Genomic DNA, 20,850 nt, shown 5'->3' with positions numbered 1-20,850 from the left:
GAACACGGTTATCCTCATGGCTCCAGACACAACTGACCGTTTGGTGGGCTTTCATGGACACAGACTTGAATAACGGAAGATTGATGTAATTCATTTTATTTTCAGTTTTATGAAAACAGCAATTCCAGAAAAATAAGCTAAAACTAAAAGCAGCTTTGATACCTGAACAAAAATCTTTGGCTAAATGTATGTTGATTGAAAATAAAACAATAAATACAGTGTATTACATTAAAGAAATATTTACAAAACTTACAGTATGCAATCTATACATTTCAATATTCAGACAGGACTTTGAGGAATCAAGTATGAGTACAAAGTTTATCTACAAATGTAAAAAATATCTTCCTGTGCAGTCGATAAACAAATAAACAGCAGTTTGGATCTTCAGGAAATGTGACGGTAAAAAACGGAATGAAACCGGGCTTCATTTTCACAATCTTGACAAAAAAAAACGCTTTCAAAGACAACTTAAATGGAAATGACGTTACAAAAGTAACGTTAGAAGGAGGAGTGGACCAACCTCCACCATTACCCAGGTCAATTAACCAAACAGAGCCCACCTCACCTCTCTGCAAGCCAATCAGCACATTCGATTACTCAAAACAATAAAAAGGGATAGCAGAGACAAGCGTTTCTTCCTTCTCTTCGTACATGATAGCTTCCCGTAACCCTCTCTCACGAATAGCCCTCGTTCTCGCTCCAGATCGTCATCCAGGGCTTTCGCTCGTAGAACTCCAGCCTGACCTTCCCCTCCGGGCACGGGAGAGATTCCCTTCGTATGCGCACGGCGTGGTACTTCGGGACGCTCTCGTCAGGTTTGGCGCGCCTGAAAAATCCACACTAGAAAAGGACCGCAACAGATACCACAGATAGGGAAGTATGAACATGACTGTGTAAAATGCCACATGTATATCCACCAGATAACAGAATGATTCGATAGTGTAACCCAAAGCATTTCTGTTGCGGTTATAGCATGCTTTGCCTGAAAGGAAGTAACCATGTCTGTTATTGCAGCATTTTAACAGCGATAAAGTGCGCAAAGTGGTCAAAAGCAAAGGGAGACTGCAGACGGGAAATCTTTTAAGCTTTTGGTGTTGAAAGAGAGATGAGAAAGTGGATCAGGTTTGCGCAGAAAAGTTGATTGCAAAGATTCTGTTGACACATACTTTAGACTAAAACTGAATATTAGAATATTCTGTTTTAGTATGTGATCTTCTAATATTAGACAACAGAAAGAGTTTCAGATCAATTTTCCAAAGAGTTGAATTGGCTTCAACTCAGTATGTGTCAAACTGAATTCGTTAAGAGTCGGCTGGTTTGGTTCAGTGAAGAATTTACGTGACAGAGAGGGGGGAAAAGTCTGATTATTAGTCGCCTTCTTAGCCACACCATGCCTGCAACATTTGGTTTGTTTCTGGTTGTGTTTACCCTGGATCTGTGAGCACAAATGGGGTTCTACGCGTCTGTGGAGAGCTTGTCTTTGTCAGAGGGCTGAACATTGATGTGTGCCTTGTGATAGGCCGCATCGTACTGGTCTTTGGGGGCTCTCTTGAAGAAACCACACTGAGGGAGAGCAAGGAGGGTGAATATCACTCAGCAGAGACACCCGTATAGTCTATCCCCCTACTCCCGGTTCTCGAGGTTCTGTTTTAATCTACCAGCACGCCACACAATGCCAAAAAGAGTCCGGTAAAGTCACTAAAAATACAATCAATTTAAATAATGTTTCATAGACTTTTTACTTTCTCTACACCTGATCCTTTGTCATCATACGTTTTTTTCAACTAACTTAACCTCCTTGCTTCATGGCACCATTCCCTGTGGGCGACTGATAAAAGCACATTTAGTTTCTTGTTAAACGAGGAGCGATGTGATTGATGGCTCATGGTTCTGATGCGTACCTTCCAGAGCAGGAAAACCAGCAAGGAGAGCATCAAGATACCAGCGAGGACAGATACCAGTATGATCCACCAGGGGACTCCTCCGTACTGGGCCACCGCCTTCTCTGGAAAAACCGTCACCCTGACCTGGAACACATAACCACGTTAAAAGGAAGACCAAACGATCACACAATTTAACACCGTCACCCTGACATGAAACACTCCGCCACGTTAAAGGTAAAGCAAACAATCACGCAACCTATCTTGGTTGATCCTGGTCCAAATCTCACCTTAAATGCACAAAGTTTAAAAAAAAAAACGGATAAGATGTACCCATTGGCTCAAATGGACCACTATGCGTTAAACCCGTTGATGCGTTTTTTCCTTTAAGATGGCGATGAGAAATATTTTAAAGATGTGGCGAGATGGATGGATCTCTTACCTGGGTGTCCGCATTTCTCAGGATCATGTTCTTAGCAGGACTGTCGAGCTTGAGAGAGGCCTTCACAATGATGTCAAGATAGCTGAGAGAAGCGTAGTTCTGTTTCAAAGAAATCATAATCGCACATAAGACACCACAATAAGAAACTTTGTTTTAATAAGATGCACATGACATCAACAGGTTTTCACTCCTGAGAACAAGATTCACCACTGATAGAAGACAGAAACACGTCCCTGGTATTTTACCTCCAGGAACGTTGAGTTCCATAACCGAGACCTCAGCGAGATCACTGCAGTACTGTCCAAGCCCTGCAGGGGGCACTTAATCACCACACATCGGGCGTCGTAGCCATTCCCACACATCTACAATGGAAAAGGTGCATCGGCATCAGTATATGAGCTTCACTCAATAATAAAACGTATTTGAATATAAATAATGTAATATATGACAATAGTTAAACTTACCAAAACTTTACGCTTTCTCTGGTCCAGTGACAATGAAATTTGACCCCCTGGATTTTCTCCGGTCGAACGCTTGGCCCTGGATGCAGAGGACTCCTGGAAGACCAATGGACAACCATGAACTAAAATTGAAAGTGAGAGTGAAAGTGAAAGTGAAAGGTGATAGCAGAGCCCCTTACCTGAATGTGGTGGAGAGCATTGATCTCCGTCTCAGGGGAGCAGGGCACCTCAGCCAGGCCGGTGGAGGTGATCTTCACCAGGTAGAGAAGCCACTTGCCATCGAAGTTCTCCTTCGGCCACTGGATGTTGAGCGAGGCCGATCCGAAGGACTTCAGAGGCTTTCCCAGATTGGTGATCTGAAGGGGAAGGATTCAGTTTCTGTTTTTAGATTTATTCGATTTCAAGTTGTTATCTTTGCAAACACTGTCATTTAGAAACTGCCATACATTATCATTATTTGGTATACGTTATGTTATTTGGAAAGTAATACATCAAATATATGGGGACGATGGATGATGCGAAAGCAGAGTTTTGATTCCCTCACCCTGAACTCATAGTTGATCAAACTGCCAACCTCCTCCTCCGTCTTTATGGCACTCTCTCCTTTCACCACGCCCCCAAAGTAGACCTGGGAGGGCCTCGCCACGCTGGGGAGGAACAACACCGGCTTTATGACCTGCCGATGGAGGCGCTGGGCTAAGATGAGTTTATGTTGATACTTCATGAGGGTTCCAACCAAACCCAGAGCTGTGGGAGGGTGGCTTCAGTACTCACCCAGCGACCGACAGGGCCAGCTCAATGACCACTTTGGCCTTCGCACTCACTTTGGCGATACCCTCCTGTGTACTGGTTCTGAACACACACACACACGATTACATTCATTTACTCAGTCATCAATACAATCAATCAATAAAAAATATATTAAGATTCCCAAAAATGATCACGCTAATTGAATTTCAAATATTTCAAATGACATAAACTTCAGCAACTTTCAGCTTGTTTACGACAAATGTCAGTGTTATCCGTAGCATCTAAAACATGCTCAGCAGTCGGACTAACGTCTGAAGCAGCAGGTCGATGCTGATCTCTGTGGTGTCGAAGGAGATACCCGCCGTGCTCAGGATGATGTAGAATGTTGCCTTGGAGGAAACAAACAGGAAACATGTCATCAATTCAACAAGTCTCACAAGATAAGAAGAAAAAGAACAGACCTTAAAATTCATATCCTGTACCTCCGAGTCCCTCTTCAGTGGATTCCCCAGATCACACTCCGACTGGGAGCCATTCTGATTGGCGATGCAGATGACTTGTTTTTCCCTCTGTGAACGACAACAAATGGACTGGCATTCATACAGCGCTGTTCTAACCAGCGACCACTCAGCGGCTTTAAAATATTGCCATATATATACAGCCACGCAGGGCGACAGCCAGCTCGCCAGGAGCAGCCAGGGTGAGGCGTCTCGCTCAGGGACACCTCGACACTCAACTAGGGGGAGCCGGGGATCGAACCGGCAACCTTGCGGTTACCAGCCAACCCGCTCTACCTCTTGAGCCACATGCCGCCCAAGGAGGGGTCAGGAGTCGGCAGCCCGAACTGAAAGCTGGGGACCTCTCCACTCACCGTGGGGTTGTGGGAGCGGAACCCTGAGTAGGACAGCGAGTCTGGGAAGTTCCCCACCAGCTTGGCCTCGTGCGCGTCGTCCCCGTTCCGGTTCTTCACAGTCACCTGCAGAGCCAGGTCGGTCTTCTGCTCGCTCACCGAGAACACCGGCGTCCCGTTCTCACTGCAACGCGGAGAAAGACCGTCTTGAATAAAACATGAGATTTGCTATTTGCTATGACTAATTTGCAGACGCTATTATTCATTAACTATGACTTGTTAGCAGACGCCATTATCTGTTATCTATTTACTATGACTAGTTAGTTAATGGTCATTGAGGAGCATCGCATTTACATTAACATTTAGGGCATTTAGCAGACGCTTTCATCCAAAGCGACTTACAATTGTTTCTCTGTCAGAAGAAAGAGAAACAACGATATATCGCTGTCGGTACAGTAAGGATGTTCACAGAAACAAGTTGCAAGCACTAATAATATCTAGGTTAACCCATTCCCCGTATACAACAAGATAGCTAGGATAAGATGCTTCACGATGTTAAGTACTATTGGAGGACCAGAGATAGGCTGTGGAGGTTGGGCATCGACCCAGTACCTTTCAGCTGGCTGGTAGTCATACACCCTGGAGCCACCACACTCTCCTGCCCCTTGCTTTCTAATTAGATACCGTGTAGTTGACTTTCATTCTGAAACAACCTGCTGTTGTCTGAGTCGTAAACTAAGAGATGTTGCGGTGTGGTCGTTACATCGGCAGCGGTGTGAAGATCTCCTGGTTGTTCTCCTTGGAGCAGAGCTTGAAGTGCAGCTGCAGGTTGCTCTGGCAGATGTTGTCCCGGCCACATCCCTCCTTCAGGAAGTTCAACTACCATCCACAGCACAGGACACATCCAAACCAGTCAGTGTTTCAGTAGCAGATATGAGGCCCTGAGACACGGCCATTTTGTACATCGGGCGCCACATGCTATAAAAACACACATTAGTGATGAGAAATACAACAATGTAGAAAAGGTAAAGCGAACCAATAAGCCAAGATCCATAATCCAGTGTTTACTAGGTGTATCATTGTTTACATAGTATGTAGACCGTTGCGTTGGATGTACAACATGGTCATGTTGTACATCCAACGCAACGGACTACATACTACAAAAACACATTATTGATAATAAATACAAAAGGTCCGTAGACCAATAATCCAGTGTTCACGAGCTGTGTCAGTGTTTACCTCGGCGGCCACCCTGCTGGGCTGAGAGGGGTCCACGATGGGCACTAGGCCGGGCAGCTCCTGCTGTCTCTTGTGTCGCTTGGTGCCCACCACGCCCACCGAGACCTCCACAGGGATCCCTCGGAGCTTGTCCTTAATGTTCTCCTGGAGGGCCGCACACACACACACACGCACGCACACACACACACACACACACACATGCACGCACGCACACGCACACGCACACCCACAGACAGAAAGAGGCGCACAGACACACACGCACACGCACACGCACACACACACACACACAGACAGAAACACACACAGGAAAAAGGATGTTTAGCGTTCGAGGATATTTGGGGTTCAGGCAGACAAAAGGAACGTTAATGTTACTCTCCTCTGCTGTGATGGTTTGTCACACATTTTGGGACAGAATTATTTTGGAGAATTTCCATTCAAATGTCTTTTCACAGTTTCTCTTGAGAAAATATAGGCAAATTTGTCATGTCAATCATTTCAATTTGACCCTCATCATAGCCATATAACTTTGTATGTTCAGCGCATCCTGAATCTTGTGTCCTGTTGCTGGCTTGAATCTCTGCTGACCTGGAGTTTGACCTTGGCCTTGAAGCAGGTCCTCTTGTTCTGGCCGCGGAGGTCTAGGGTCCCAGAGGACAGGTGTTCCTGGTCCGAGGGGGACCGGTCCAGGAACACCACCCTGGACAGCAGGCCCTGCTTCCTCCGATAGCCCTCCGCCTCAATAGCAAAGCTGATGGCTGTGGGGGGGGGAGAGACGGCCGTTCATCAACGTACACCATAGGTTCTGTCTTGTTTAAATCAATAAAAAACTGTATGATTCGGAATTGTGTTTGCAACGGTGGCTTACTTAGTTTGGGGCTGTATGTGGCCGGGTTCGCTTTGTAAGTGAAGCATGCCTCTATGGTGAAACTGTGGAAAAGAGAAGCGGTTATCATGACTTATAACTTATAACCACAGCCTGATAAAGGGCCAATGTTTTAGCTCATGAAAACCTACCAAACATTGTTGCCACAGGTTTTCTTTGAAAAGTCGATTTCCTTCGGTGTTATCTTGAGATCAGTCTTGATGCTCACGACAGGCCTTGCTCTGAAAGAAAGATTAATACATTGATACCAAAATCAAAGATGTTTTGGTACATTTTTCATTGAAATTTAGGTAGTAAAATGAAAGACCTAAAGATGAGAGCTGTGTCCGAGAGCGAGCCAACAGCCAGGTCTGGGTAGGAGTTGCCATCCAGGTCCATATTCCCCGCCAGAGAGTATCCAAATAACTGGATGTCGTTCGGCTTTCCTGAAAGGATCTGTAGCACAGCAGCAAATCATGAAACAAAAATAGAAAATAGATTCAGAGAGACCTAATACACTTAATCTAGGCTAAATCACAATATTGAACACAGTTTACATCAACATCATCTAGGCTGTATCACATCCTCACACAGTTTACATCAATTTAATCTAGGCTAAATTACAACCTCGGTCACATTCTCCGTCAATGTAATATAGTCTACATCACATCCTCACATTCTCCATCAATGTAATATAGGCTACATCACATCCTCACATTCTCCATCAATGTAATATAGTCTACATCACATCCCCACATTCTCCATCAATGTAATATAGTCTACATCACATCCTCACAGTCTCCATCAATGTAATATAGTCTACATCACATCCTCACAGTCTCAATCAATGTAATATAGGCTACATCACATCCCCTCAGTCTCCATCAATGTAAACCAGCCAGCGCTCCACCCACCTGTGCAGGCTTGGTGTTGACTCCGTGGGCGGCCCCATGGAAGATGTACACCTTCCCCACCCCCGCGTCGTCGTACGGAGCTCCCACTGCGACATCTACGGCGGGGACAGGAAGCGGTCGAGGTCACTACAAACCGTCCCACAGGCCGCGCTCCACTGAAGACCCTCAGAGACGGCTCCAGGTTCTCCTACCTTGGTACGAGTCCTGGTTCATGTCCCCGATGTTCTCCACCGCCAGCCCGAACATGGAGTCCTTGGTTCCGTTGAGGCGGACGGGCGTGACGCGGTCCCACTTGCCCGCCTGGTTGATGTAGACGTAGGCGGCCCCGCCCACGTCCCCGTCCTTCAGGAAGAACTGGGGGGCTCCCACCACGATGTCCTGCCACCTAGGGTCCACCAAGACAAGGAGCGGGGTGGAGAGGAGACTCATGAGTACTGGGTAATGATATAGGGGACTTATGATTACTGGGTAATGATATAGGAGACTAATGAGTACTGGATGAAGATATAGAAGACTAATGAGGACTGGATGAAGATATAGGAGACTAATGAGGACTGGATGAAGATATAGGAGACTAATGAGGACTGGATGAAGATATAGGGAATAATGAGGACTGGATGAAGAAATAGGAGACTAATGAGGACTGGATGAGGATATAGGAGACTAATGAGGACTGGATGAAGATATAGGAGACTAATGAGGACTGGATGAAGATATAGGAGACTAATGAGGACTGGATGAAGATATAGGGACTAATGAGGACTGGATGAAGATATAGGGGACTAATGAGGACTGGATGAAGATATAGGAGACTAATGAGGACTGGATGAAGATATAGGAGACTAATGAGGACTGGATGAAGATATAGGAGACTAATGAGTACTGGATAAAGATATAGGAGACTAATGAGGACTGGATGAAGATATAGGAGACTAATGAGGACTGGACTAAGATATAGGAGACTAATGAGACCTGGATGAAGATATAGGAGACTAATGAGGACTGGATGACGATATAGGAGACTAATGAGGACTGGATGAAGATATAGGAGACTAATGAGACCTGGATGAAGATATAGGAGACTAATGAGGACTGGATGAAGATATAGAAAACTTATGAGGACTGGATGAAGATATAGCAGACTAATGAGGACTGGATGAAGATATAGGAGACTAATGAGACCTGGATGAAGATATAGGAGACTAATGAGGACTGGATGAAGATATAGAAGACTAATGAGGACTGGATGAAGATATAGCAGACTAATGAGGACTGGATGAAGATATAGGAGACTAATGAGACCTGGATGAAGATATAGGAGACTAATGAGGACTGGATGAAGATATAGAAGACTAATGAGGACTGGATGAAGATATAGGAGACTAATGAGGACTGGATGAAGATAAAGGAGACTAACTTATGAGTATCGGATAAAGATATAGAGGATTTATCAGTACTGGATAAAGATATAGCAGAAATTAGCACTGGATTAAGATATAGGAGATTTATGAGTACTGGATTTCTATATAGGAGACATTAGAGTACTCAATACTATGGAAAAATATCAATAGTACCAGAAAAATATATAGGAGACTTATTAGTACCGGATAGCCTGAATAGTCAAACATGGAACATTCTGGGTTCAAACTTCACATTCATGACATAAAGAAAACCGTCTCGTTGTATAAAAGTGTCTGGGCTAAAGGTCTTATCAGCGAAGGGCTCTAAACAAGAGCCGACCTCGTACAGTCGGCTTAAGATATCGGACCTTGGACTTGTTTTATATGTTTATGTGTCTGGTTGCGTCTCTGTTTAACCAAACAATGTCCATAAATGTACCCACTCTGGCACTTAATGTACACACTTATTGCATGTTGTACGTCCTTGCACTTAAAAATAGCACTTAGCATCGTGTAGCATCTTAACCTAGCTATCTTTGTTGTATACGGGGAATGGGTTAAACTAACAATTGTTAGTGCTCGGCACTTGGTTCTATGAACATCCTTACTGTACCGACAGCGATGTATTGTTTCTCTTTCTTCTGAGAAATGTACTTATTGTAGCTCGCTTTGGATGAAAGCGTCTGCTAAATGCCCCTCATCCTCATCTGCTTATTCGGGGTCGGGTCACGGGGGCAGCAACTCAAGCAGGGGGCCCCAGGATTCCCTTTCCGGGCCAAATTGACCAGCTCTGACGGGGGGATCCCGAGGCGTTCCCAGGCCAGTGCTGAGACATAGTCCCTCCACCTAGTCCTGGGTCTTCCCCGAGGTCTCGCCCCCACTGGTCGTGCCTGGAACACCAGCCAGTGGGCATCCTTACCGCATGCCCGAACCACCGCTAAAGGCCCTGAGTGTCAATGCAAATGTAAAGGTAATAAATGTCCCTTTGTGGTGGAGGACGTAAGGCTCAGGGGCGCCCTCCTCACCCGTCCCCGTTCAGGTCCACCACCGTCACGTCGTAGCCGAAGGAGGACGCCAGGCCGGGGCCCTGCAGGATGAACTCCTTGGACAGACGGGTGGACCCCTCGCTCTCCTTCCTCAGCAGGACCACGGCCCCGGAGTGATGGGCCCGGGGGGCCCCGGCCACGATGGTCACCGCCGGGCCCCTGGTTAGGGTGTGGCCCGAGTCCAGGGAGAAGCCTGGGGACCGGGAGGGATGGGACGGGTGGAGACGGTCAGATATCAGGACCCCCGGTCCGATGGGATAACATGACATGAGCATTGGTTTAAGTTAAGTAATTAGTCTAATTAATTTATCACTGCGTTAATTCAACCGGATGAGTGGTCTTATAAGTGGCCATTAGCAATCATTGTCATTTATTTATAATAAATGAATTAGAATGAATTCAGTTTATCATTTATAATATCGTGACGATATAGATGGTGCACATCATGAACATTTAGTAAATAAAAGTAAATAAAAAGTAAAACAGCTTGTATGTTCACGCACACTAAGTTTAAAGCAGCGCTGATACAGTAAGTCTTTGAAGTCATACCGGTCAACCTATCATCAAGGTGTGTCCTGATTGGCTATCTTGATTTGATTTACACTACAAAGACCCAAAGCCACAGGACCCGTCTGTGCTCGCTGGAGAGACACCCACCCAGGTAGCTGTTAGCGGGCACCGGGACCAGATCCGGATCCAACAGGTTCTCGTCCCCTACTTCAAAGGGGCCGTCGTCGTAGACCCCCATCTCCAGCAGAGTGTTGTTCTTCTGCTCCATCCTCACGATGCCTGGAGAGATGGTTTAGGGTTAGATCATCATTGCGATAATGATGACGTTAAAGTTAAGGTCGACAATTTAGCAACACCAGGCGACGTAGGCTGGCTTTTAAAAGTGTTGTACTGGGAAAAATCCAACCCCTTCCTTCAGACCTCCTTCTAAAGCCACGCCCCCAAAACACAGGACTAGCTCGCTAGCTTTAGCAGAAGGTCTGCCTAGCCTTGTGGAAGACTCTGTTCACATAATGAGTACACAGGCAGAGTGCGCGCACGTAGCCAGGTCGGTAGGTAGACAGACAGGCAGACAGACAGGCAGGCCTCCAATTGATTGCTTGACCGGACGATCTAATTACAAGCCTGCGACCGCCACGGACACCAGAGTTCTTTCTTTATTCTTGTCCGAGCATTCGATTTATTGATTATTGTCAGGATGCAAAGAGAATTTCAACAAAATTGACAACAAATTCTCCCAAAAATAAATCACCTACCCCAGCTTTAACTGGCGCATAAACAAAAAAAAACGATCTGAACTCAACCGAGCGAAACCAGACCTCAGAAGGTTCCACATTCAGCCCCTCCTCACCCTTCCAGTTGTAGGCGCCGGGGGCGCCAAAGACCACGTAGTGGTAGTCCTTGGTGAAGGTGGCGGCCAGACCCTGCTGACAGGAGCCGAACCTCTCGTGGCCGCGGGTCCGGCCCTCGCAGAACTTCCAGTTGCCGCCGTCCTCGTCGTTGGTGGTGTCGATGGTCAGGTCCTGGCTCAGCATGTAACAGCGACCCGTGATGTCCCGGGATTCCTGCAGCGTGTTGACGTTCAGACGCCGCTGGTACCGGTGGGCGCAGGTCTGTCCGGGGGGGGGGGACAAGAGGGAAGGTTACTGAGGGTTATAGAATCATGTTATAGTTTTTTACCACGTTATGGAAGCATGTTATTGTTGTAGAGCCATGTTATTGTTTTATTCCCATGTTATATAAGCATGTCATTGCCATAGAAGCATGTTATTGTTTTATTCCAATGTTATAGAGGCATGGTATTGTTTTATTACCAGGTTATAGAAGCACGTTTTTTTATAGAAGCATGTTAATGTTTTATTCCCATGTTATTCAATGTTATTATCATGGACGGATATCCCCCAGGGGTAGTACAGGGAGTTTGACAACCCAGCATCGGGACTGGCAGGGTAACGTACCACGATCTTCCCACCGGGACCCTGGCTTTGCACCGTCACCCCCATCCACTGGTTCTCCTTGTTCTCGGTGCGTACGTCCTCTGAAAAACAAAATGGACACATCGCACTGTAAGGGACCATGGCACTCGGCAACACAAAGGCAGGCCCATTGCCCCCCCCTAAGCGGTTACATTGTGTGATGGGGGGTCTCACAGACGGCTGGATCAGTTCCTCACCTTCGTTGTCAAACTGGATGCGTTCACAGTCCTGGGGGGCGAGGGTCAGGTCACACTTGTACAGCCCCCCGGTGATGTTGGCTCTCTGGTTGCCAAGCGCTCTGGCCCTCGGTGCTCCGATCAGCAGCCTGGAACACGGAGAGGTCAGGATGTTATCCACACGCTTTGAGAAGACTTCCGTGGGTGGTGATTAGTAAAGGGCTGATTACGGTCCCTCGCCACGCAACGCAAGGACCACGCAGATGCTCTGACAAGGTCGTGAACCTGTTTTGGTTCTGCGCCGGGTTGCAGTGAGCTGACCAATCACAGCCCTTGCTGCTGCGTCGCCTCGACGGAAGGTTACAATTTTTGGGAGGCGCACGTCAGGCCCTTGTGGTGGACGCAAAGAGGGTCTGCGAGGACGTAAGGGGTCCGTAACCCCCTTGCGTTGCATGAACGTGGGACCATAATCAGCCCTTTAGGGTTGAAACAGGATTTGAATAGAATCAACCAAAGTTATAACCATATATAGAAATGTTTGGAATAGAGATTAAAGGACGAATTTGATACATTGCATACTCGTGTCACGGCTGAGATTGTGATTCAAATTACAAATTTTACGGGCTTTGACAAAATTGGAAGGAAAAACGTCATAAAAGCATCTGATAGATAGAATAGAGTTACATAAGGAAACTACAGCCTGTCGAATGGTTCCACAGACAGCAGAATACTGTTCTGGCACTCACAGCAGACACAGAGACCCATTCATCATTTCCAATAATATATTTCCTCTGTACAACATAACAGCTCATTCACCCTGGCTTGTAGCCCCCCCCCCTGCAGCCACGCCCTCTCACACCCTGTCCCATCAGACCACCGGTGGGGACATGTGGAGCTTCACGGGGCGAGGTCTAAGGCCAAACCCAAGCACGTGTTTCTGAAACAAGGAAACAATAAATCTCTCATCGGCCCAGTAGAGGAGGGATGTCAGGCATTCCACAACAACGCAGATCACAACTGAACCCAATCTCGGCTGAATTCTCCCTGTTGAGCCACCAGGACAGATATGTCGCCTATTTCTCCGTCAGTGCTTTCAACGCGGACATTAGGGAAGCTAACTGTGTCAACATCTGCAGCGACGTACGCGACCGTCATGAACCCTCGCCACATACAGCGTGTCTCTCTCTGAGGAGGTCCGTTCACACGGCGGCGCGGGGAACAGACCAGCAGCCCCGGCCAGACAGAACCACGTCTCTCCGTCTACTGAACAGCAGCAGCGGCGGAGTTTCCTGGTCGGGTGCGACTCTGAAGCCAGAGAACCCCCTTCAAGCCCTCAAACAACAGTGTGACTACCAATGGTGTGACTATCAATGAGTCAGGGGAAGACGGGAGACTGTAAACCAAGAGAGGGGGGGTCACATGGTGTCCGCTGGCCGCCTCACGCTAAACAATGCCTGTATCCTCCCGGGGGGGATGCCTCGGGATTATTTTAGGCTCCGCAGGCGGCCGCGGGGCCTCCTGTATTTCCCTGTTGTTGGACAAGGGAAGCGGACTCCGGCGTTTCCATCCAAGACGCTGTCAGGGGGCAGCAGGCAGGGCTGGCTGGGTGTTGTTTTAGGATCCTCTAGGATGGGCCTTTGGCCTGTTGCCTTGCTCTCCTCCAAACGAGCGCACACACACACATACTTTCGCACACGCACACACACACACACACACACACACACACACACACACACACACACACACACACACACACACACACACACACACCTCGAAAAGCAAGAAGGCAAATGATTAATCAAACGCTAGCCCACCCCCCCATCCAGTTGCCCTACAGGTGGACCATCAATGCGTGATGAAGAGGGTAGTGAGAGTACCCCGGGCTGACCCGTCTTCTGCCATAATCCTCCTTTCATGCTCGGCCAGCCAGCAAACATGGAGATGAAGAGCCCAGGGGATTTTTAAACCATAATGTGGGCTGGAGGTCAATTTCACACAACGATACCCATGGAAAACACAAACCAAGGAACCACACATCCATGGAAAACACAACCAGGAGAACAACATCCATGGAAAACACAACCAGGAGAACTACATCCATGGAAAACACAGCCAGGAGAACTACATCCATGGAAAACACAACCAGGAGAACAACATCCATGGAAAACACAGCCAGGAGAACAACATCCATGGAAAACACAACCAGGAGAACTACATCCTGGAGAACTACATCCATGGAAAACACAACCAGGAGAACTACATCCATCACAACCAGAAACTGACGCTTTTATCCAAAGCGACTTACAGCCATTCATTCACACATTTCTACACCCACGATGGAGTCTACCACGCGGGGCGACAGCCAGCTCGTCAGGAGCAGTCAGGGTGAGGCGTCTTGCTCAGGGACACCTCGACACTCAGCTAGGAGGAGCCGGGGATCGAACCAGCAACCTTCTCCACCACTGGTGGAGTTGATGGAGTTGACGGAGTTGACTTGTGGCGGACCACCACCATGGAAAACAACCAGAAGAACCACACCCACACACACACACACGCCTGTATAGTGTAGAACTTCTTAACAGGAGGAATACAGGCTCTCTACAGCGGCGGTGTCCTTAGGCGGCGTGTACGAGGGGAACATCTGCAGCTCCGCAGGGGTAGGTGTAGAATGTAGCGGGCCGCCGCCGGTTAACATTGACATGACAACATGACACATGACATTCACGCGTCACGCCGCAGGTGTTTGTCTTCGCCGTCTGACAGACACACGGCCAGGCTTTCAATGAGGTCCTCACTTCATCACCCCCGACTGCACTGGTTCACGGACTCATTGAGAAGTTAAGAGATAAGGGACGTTGTCTTTGCGAACCGTGCAAAGATGCATTTGATGCAACACAAATTTATTCAAGAACCGCCTTTAAGTTGATGTAAAGAATACACACACACACACAATACAATACAGAACACACACACAAACACACAATACACCACACACAAATACAGAACACACACACATAAATACAGAACACACACACACACACACACACACACACACACACACACACACACACACACGGGGAGCTGTTTCCCGCCAGCTACCAGGAAGTCCACGGCCGCTGGTCTTCGGTACGGTCTGTGTGTCTGTCACTGCCGTGTAAATGTGGACAGACGGACAGCATTGTGAGCGTGTGAGTGACCTCACTGGTGTTTGTGAACAGATGTGCCTGACTGTCCCCACAGCTGTGCACTCACAAGACACAAGAACCCCCTGCAGCTGTTCCAACTGTTGTGAGTTCTCACACACACACACAGATAAACACACACACACCCACACCCACACACACACACACACACACACACACACACAGACACAGGCTGGGCATTACCTTAAATGGCGGTATACATGGGTGTGAATTAGTATTATTTATAACATAAATTCATGCATGTTCAGCTGTGAGTAACACACACACACATTGCTTGGCACTCCCATAGTGATTACATCTTAATAAAACGATCAGAGAAATATGACCGCGAGACACGTGAAGTTTACTTTGAAAACTCACATGTTTGCGGCTGTTAAATTCAGTGATAGTCAATTTAAATCCATAAAATGCTTTAATATGGCTTGAAATGTGTTGTCTTCTACCCATTAAACAGAGTTTGGATTGAGTTCCAGGCCAGAGGAGTCTCCTGCATGGTCTCACACAGCCCAGATGGTCTGCTTGGCCCTGCCCACCCAAACGGCCTTTCCTCCAGTTCCACGGTGGAGCCATGCAACAACAGGAGCTTTTATCAGTCTGCCACACTAGTCTCACTTGTGTTTTTCAGCCTTGGTTCCTCTTGTTCAAGGTCTCTGACTCGCTGAACTCACACCAACACATGGCGACCCGTACAAATACGTCACACCATGGAAAGTTTTGATAAAAACGATTGATTAAACCAAATAAAGGGATCCTCACTTGATCAATAAAGTTATAATTGCTAGTTTTGTTTTATCTCCTAACAACAAACAAAGTCCCTATGGTTCACCTGCCTGGGGTTTCACCTGGCTGATGTTCAGCTGATAGCATAGGGCCAGAGAGTGTGTGTGTGTGTGTGTGTGTGTGTGTGTGTGTGTGTGTGTGTGTGTGTGTGTGTGTGTGTCTGGGTGAGTGTGTGGCTGAATGTGTTTGTGTGGCTGGGTGAGTGTGTGTGTGTGTGTGTGTGTGTGTGTGTGTGTGTGTGTGTGTGTGTGTGTGTGTGTGTGTGTGTGTGTGTGTGTGTGTGTGTGTGTGTGTGTGTGTGTGTGTGTGTGTGTGTGTGTGTGTGTGTTCGTTCAACCGAGCTCCACTGGGTCAGCTGATTGTCTAGGGGTCACATGGAGATTTAAGGTTTAGGAGAAGTGCCAAGACACAGGAGGGATTGCAATGAAAAGCCCACTATCAGGTGCTTTTCTAGAAAGAATAGAACCTTTCCCTCCACCACCATATGGGCCACGGAGAGCTTAAGGATACTAGGTTGATCTCGACTAAAGTAGAGGCCTGTCAGTCAGATTGACATGATAAGGCAGATGGATGGACCTAATAACAGCTGTCGGGGACCACACAACATCTTTACAATGTTATCGTTATTCTTCATCCTTCATGTTTGGCCAACCACAAATAAGACGCTAACTCGGTCAAAGTAAGGCACAAATGAAATGCACGCTGGTGTTTGTGTGTTGCCATAACATCCGAGAACAAAGTGTGTAGCGTCGGCGCAGTATTTAGGCCAGCTTTCTTTACTCTCGCCTCTCTTTATTGGCCCGAGCCCACATATCACACCACTGTCAAATTCCAAGCATTCAGGCAGTTTGACAGCCAAACGCTGTCGAATGTCATCGCTTTCGGGCAACTCTTCTCAGCCCCTCCAGATTCCTCCGTTGCCTTTGATTGTGTTTCACACGAAGGTCCATCGCCATCGCCACAATAACCAACGGCTAGCGGGTTTAAGGCGACAACAAGCATCTCCAATCAAGGCCGCACACGTTAACAAGCAACCCTGTTTATACGACAACAAAAGCCGGCTCCCTCTCTCTCTCCCTCTGTCTCTCTCTCTCTCTCTCTCGTCCCCTGCTGTAGCCAAAACACTTACTACAGATAAAATTCCTCAGCCGGTGTAAAACTAGCAACCCCGTTATCGCTGACCCCCATCTCATCGGCACCCCTCCCGTTGCTCCTCCCGGGGCTCCCCAGCAGGGTGGGGCACCCATGTGCGGTGGTTTTTACCCCCACCCCCCCCACCCCCCCCCCCCACCCTGTGAGTGGCTCACAGGCTTAAACAAGCAGCACCTACCCCTCGCCTCTCCCCTCCCTGAAACTATAGACTGTCCTGAACCGCGAGGCTGGACGGATGAGGGGCTCCGCAGAATGGCTCATTGGCTCACTGCACAGCAACCCTCCACCCACCACCACCACCGCCTCCACCACCACCTCCACCACTCAGCACCTCTGAGGAAGAAGACTGAAGTGAAGGAAAGCTCAAACAAGTTGTCCGCTTCATGTAGGATTCCTTCATCCTCATATTGTTGAAACCTGTAAATATGATTCATAGTAGGCCAATGTAGCCAATCATTCGATCTTTCATTATCTAAATGACTGACACCAGGGGCGTAGGAATGAGTTTAACATCGGGGGGGGACACATATCGGAAACCTGACAGATCCGTTAATGGTTTGAACAGAAATATGTCATAAATTAACTACACTGAAAAAATTCCCAAATATATATTATTCTACTAAAAAGATACATTTGTAAATGTAAAGGAAAACACATTTTGAATGGCAGTAATGAACTGATAAATATCAAATCAATCTTTAATTGCACGCTCAATCATCCAGTTTTTTAGAATAAGAAGCGGTGACAAGACGCTGTGTTGCGCTTTCAAAATAAAATAAAATATTTTTCTCCCCCCGGTATAATTTTTAGGTTGACTGACACCATTCTGCACTCTATGTTGCAAGTTGCAATACAACTACTTCCTGAAGGCACCGCACTATGACTGCATGAGGAAGCTCCACTTTACCCTACTTACTTTACCCAAAAAGGCGAACAACTTGTACCCCTTTTTGTTATAACATTCTATTATTATATCTTGTTCCGAACAAGACGAGGATCCTGCTGACTTTGCAGGAACAAAGTCTCGGGTCGTGGAGGCAAAGGGTTGAGGGGGTCAACGGCGGTGCTTTTACAAAACGCCTGGTCCTTTACAGTATTTGCATGACAATTATACCCATTGTTGGTTCAACTGTCGTCTAAGGGCTGCATTCCGTTTGAACGCACTGAATTCTTACATGGCAAGAGGAGATATACGGATATAAATAAATAAATAATAAATACACACACACACACACACACACGCACACACGCACACACACACACACGCACACACCCTTTACCTAAGGTGCGGCAGATTGTTTCTGAAGATTCGTCACCGATCGATGCACATGATTGGTCCACTACGTCACAGTAAAGCGTCTATAGTGCAATATGTGTCTTAAGTATTGAAAATCGCATTTAGGGAAATTATTTGAAACCCATGTGGGAACGTTGAATAGCCTACGTGCAGAACACTTGTGTGTGCTGCTGTAGGACTCAACGATATCGTGAACCTGTCGAGTCAGGTGCTCCGCAGCGATGAACTTTAACACTCTAAACTCGGAGCACGCTTTAGTGAAAGGAAAGATAAAGTTGAGGGAAAAAAGCCAACTTACATTCTTTTATCCGGGTTGAGTTGTTGGTGCATGGCCAGAGAGAAGCCGAACAGGCTCCCGGGTTCCCCTTGTTTCCTGATCACATTGTGGACGTCCAGGTTGAACGCCAGTGCACCGGGCAGCTGCAACCAAAAACTAGTGAACGCGACGTAAAGTGCCACCAAACGTCCTCGGCGCTCCATGGCCCCTACAATACCAAGGTATCCTGCTGTCGCTGTGCCGGTACCGTAACCCCGCTCCCCGCTTGGTCGCTGCAGACTGAGGGGGGACTGCCTGGGACTGAGGGGGGGACTGGCAGGACTGGCCGCTGCAGGCTGAGTGGTGGAACCTGCTCGCTGCAGAATAAAGTCGTGCTCTGCAGCCGCTGCTCTCAACGGGGGACCTGCTCAAAGAGAAGCGCCCCTCCTGGAAACCCTCGCGCTTCAGCCTACGTCAGCGCGGAAGGCTCTTCAGAAGCGGCCAAACATCATTGGACTATTCATGATACTCTTATCGGCTTTTCCTTAACTCGCGCTTCTTTATCATAATTTTGTGAAACATTTCTTTTTGAAGCCGGACAAAATAACCTTTCAGCTCAACTTTTCTGAGAAGCCATCAGTTCAGAGTCACTTGTGCATCCAGTTCGTTGCTATTCTGTTCATAGGCAAACGAAATCGTGTCCATCAAGGTCGATTTGTTTAGACGTGATCACTCATCCCAGACGAAATATCAATCAAATATTAATACCCGTGTCATTAATAACGCCCCGGGAAACCCCAGCTTATTAATAAGTAACGAAGATCTTCTAGAAACACAGAGGGGACAGGAAAGCAAGGCGTTTTTTCATTGTGTGTTTTTTCTTGTCACTTTAGCCTACAGAGTTGTGGAAAGGGATTTCCGTTTCTTTTACTTCGGAAAACATCTAAATCCCTTGATATCTAAGAACAAAAGCCATTGTGTGTGCGCGCATCGGTATGCACGATCTGGGGGAAAAAGAGGCAAGTCCTCCTCCCAAATATTTGTTTTATAGCATCCCATGTGTTGCCTGTTACCAACACGTTCAAAGTCCAATAATAGATTGATGCTTCATACAATGACGTTTATTATCCTTTCCTCACACATGCGATTATGAGTAGCATTATTTGGGTTATGAATAGATTGTAGTCCTTAAAGATTGTGCTAACTCCATTAAATTATCTAAAAAATAAAAGATGTTCTGCAGTACGATGTTAGTGCAAGGAATAGGACCCACAAAGGTGGAAGAATTTAATCAAGTTTGGATCTGCATACACACACACGTGTGTGTGTGTGTGTGTGTGTGTGTGTGTGTGTGTGTGTGTGTGTGTGTGTGTGTGTGTGTGTGTGTGTGTGTGTGTGTGTGTGTGTGTGTATGCAGATCCAAACTTGATTAAATTCTTCCATGTTTGTGTGTGTGTGTGTGGGGGGGGGGCTAGGGTAAGATGCGTAACCCTAACCCTAACACACACACACACACACACACACAACACAACAAACAACACACACACATAATACAACAGACAAAACACACACACACACACAAACACACACACACAACAAACAACATAACAAACAACACACACACATAATACAACAGACAAAACACACACACACACACCCAACCCAACCCTGGTACACACACTAGGACCCAGCGAGAGTGTAGGATCCTGCTTGGTGTTCAGGGCCCCACGTACCACGTGCTGCAGCGGTGTACCCTGGCCCCGGCCCCGGGGCCCCGCAACATGAGCCGGCCCGGGGAGGTGAGTCCGTCTGGCCCCGTATTGTCTCCCGTCGAGGGGAGAAGACCCGCAGAAACCTGAGACCTGGGAGGGGGGAAATGAACAGGGGACCTAGGTGGGGACACACACACACACACTGCAACGCACAGACATAAACTTCCACTCACACACAGATTGCCATGCATATGCACACACACACACACACACACACACACACACACACAGCCATGCATATACACACACTGCCATGCATATAAACACACACACACACTGTCATGCATATAAACACACACACATACACACAGCCATGCATATACACACACTGCCATGCATATGAACACACACATAGAAACACTTCCATGCATATACACACACTGTC

General features: G+C 47.3%; 1 protein-coding gene across 2 annotated transcripts; it reads right to left on the bottom strand.

Annotated features, from left to right (window-relative positions):
- Positions 1 to 699: 699 nt before the first annotated feature.
- On the bottom strand, positions 700 to 19,094 carry itga6a (integrin, alpha 6a). 2 transcript variants are annotated; one of them, XM_079731284.1, is made up of 26 exons: positions 18,736 to 19,094; positions 12,027 to 12,154; positions 11,812 to 11,891; positions 11,205 to 11,466; positions 10,502 to 10,633; positions 9,824 to 10,037; positions 7,590 to 7,783; positions 7,399 to 7,493; positions 6,813 to 6,940; positions 6,637 to 6,726; positions 6,488 to 6,549; positions 6,208 to 6,377; positions 5,623 to 5,766; positions 5,147 to 5,262; positions 4,405 to 4,567; positions 4,016 to 4,102; positions 3,843 to 3,922; positions 3,558 to 3,635; positions 3,328 to 3,430; positions 2,963 to 3,139; positions 2,787 to 2,879; positions 2,568 to 2,684; positions 2,323 to 2,421; positions 1,902 to 2,027; positions 1,429 to 1,563; positions 700 to 840 (listed from the first exon to the last, which is right to left on the bottom strand). In XM_079731284.1, exons 1-25 carry the CDS (start codon positions 18,915 to 18,917, stop codon positions 1,456 to 1,458), a joined length of 3,228 nt encoding a protein of 1,075 aa, XP_079587410.1. In that variant the 5' UTR covers positions 18,918 to 19,094; the 3' UTR covers positions 700 to 840; positions 1,429 to 1,455. The 2 variants fall into 2 exon arrangements, with proteins under 2 accessions (XP_079587410.1, XP_079587409.1); XM_079731283.1 differs by lacking the exon at positions 700 to 840 and having other exon boundaries at positions 1,435 to 2,027.
- Positions 19,095 to 20,850: the final 1,756 nt, after the last annotated feature.

This window comes from Pollachius pollachius (genome assembly GCF_949987615.1).
Source record: "Pollachius pollachius genome assembly, chromosome: 3".
NCBI classification, from domain to species: Eukaryota; Metazoa; Chordata; class Actinopteri; order Gadiformes; family Gadidae; genus Pollachius; species Pollachius pollachius.
Note: the sequence above shows the minus strand (reverse complement) of the source record. Positions and strands in the feature narration are given on the sequence as shown.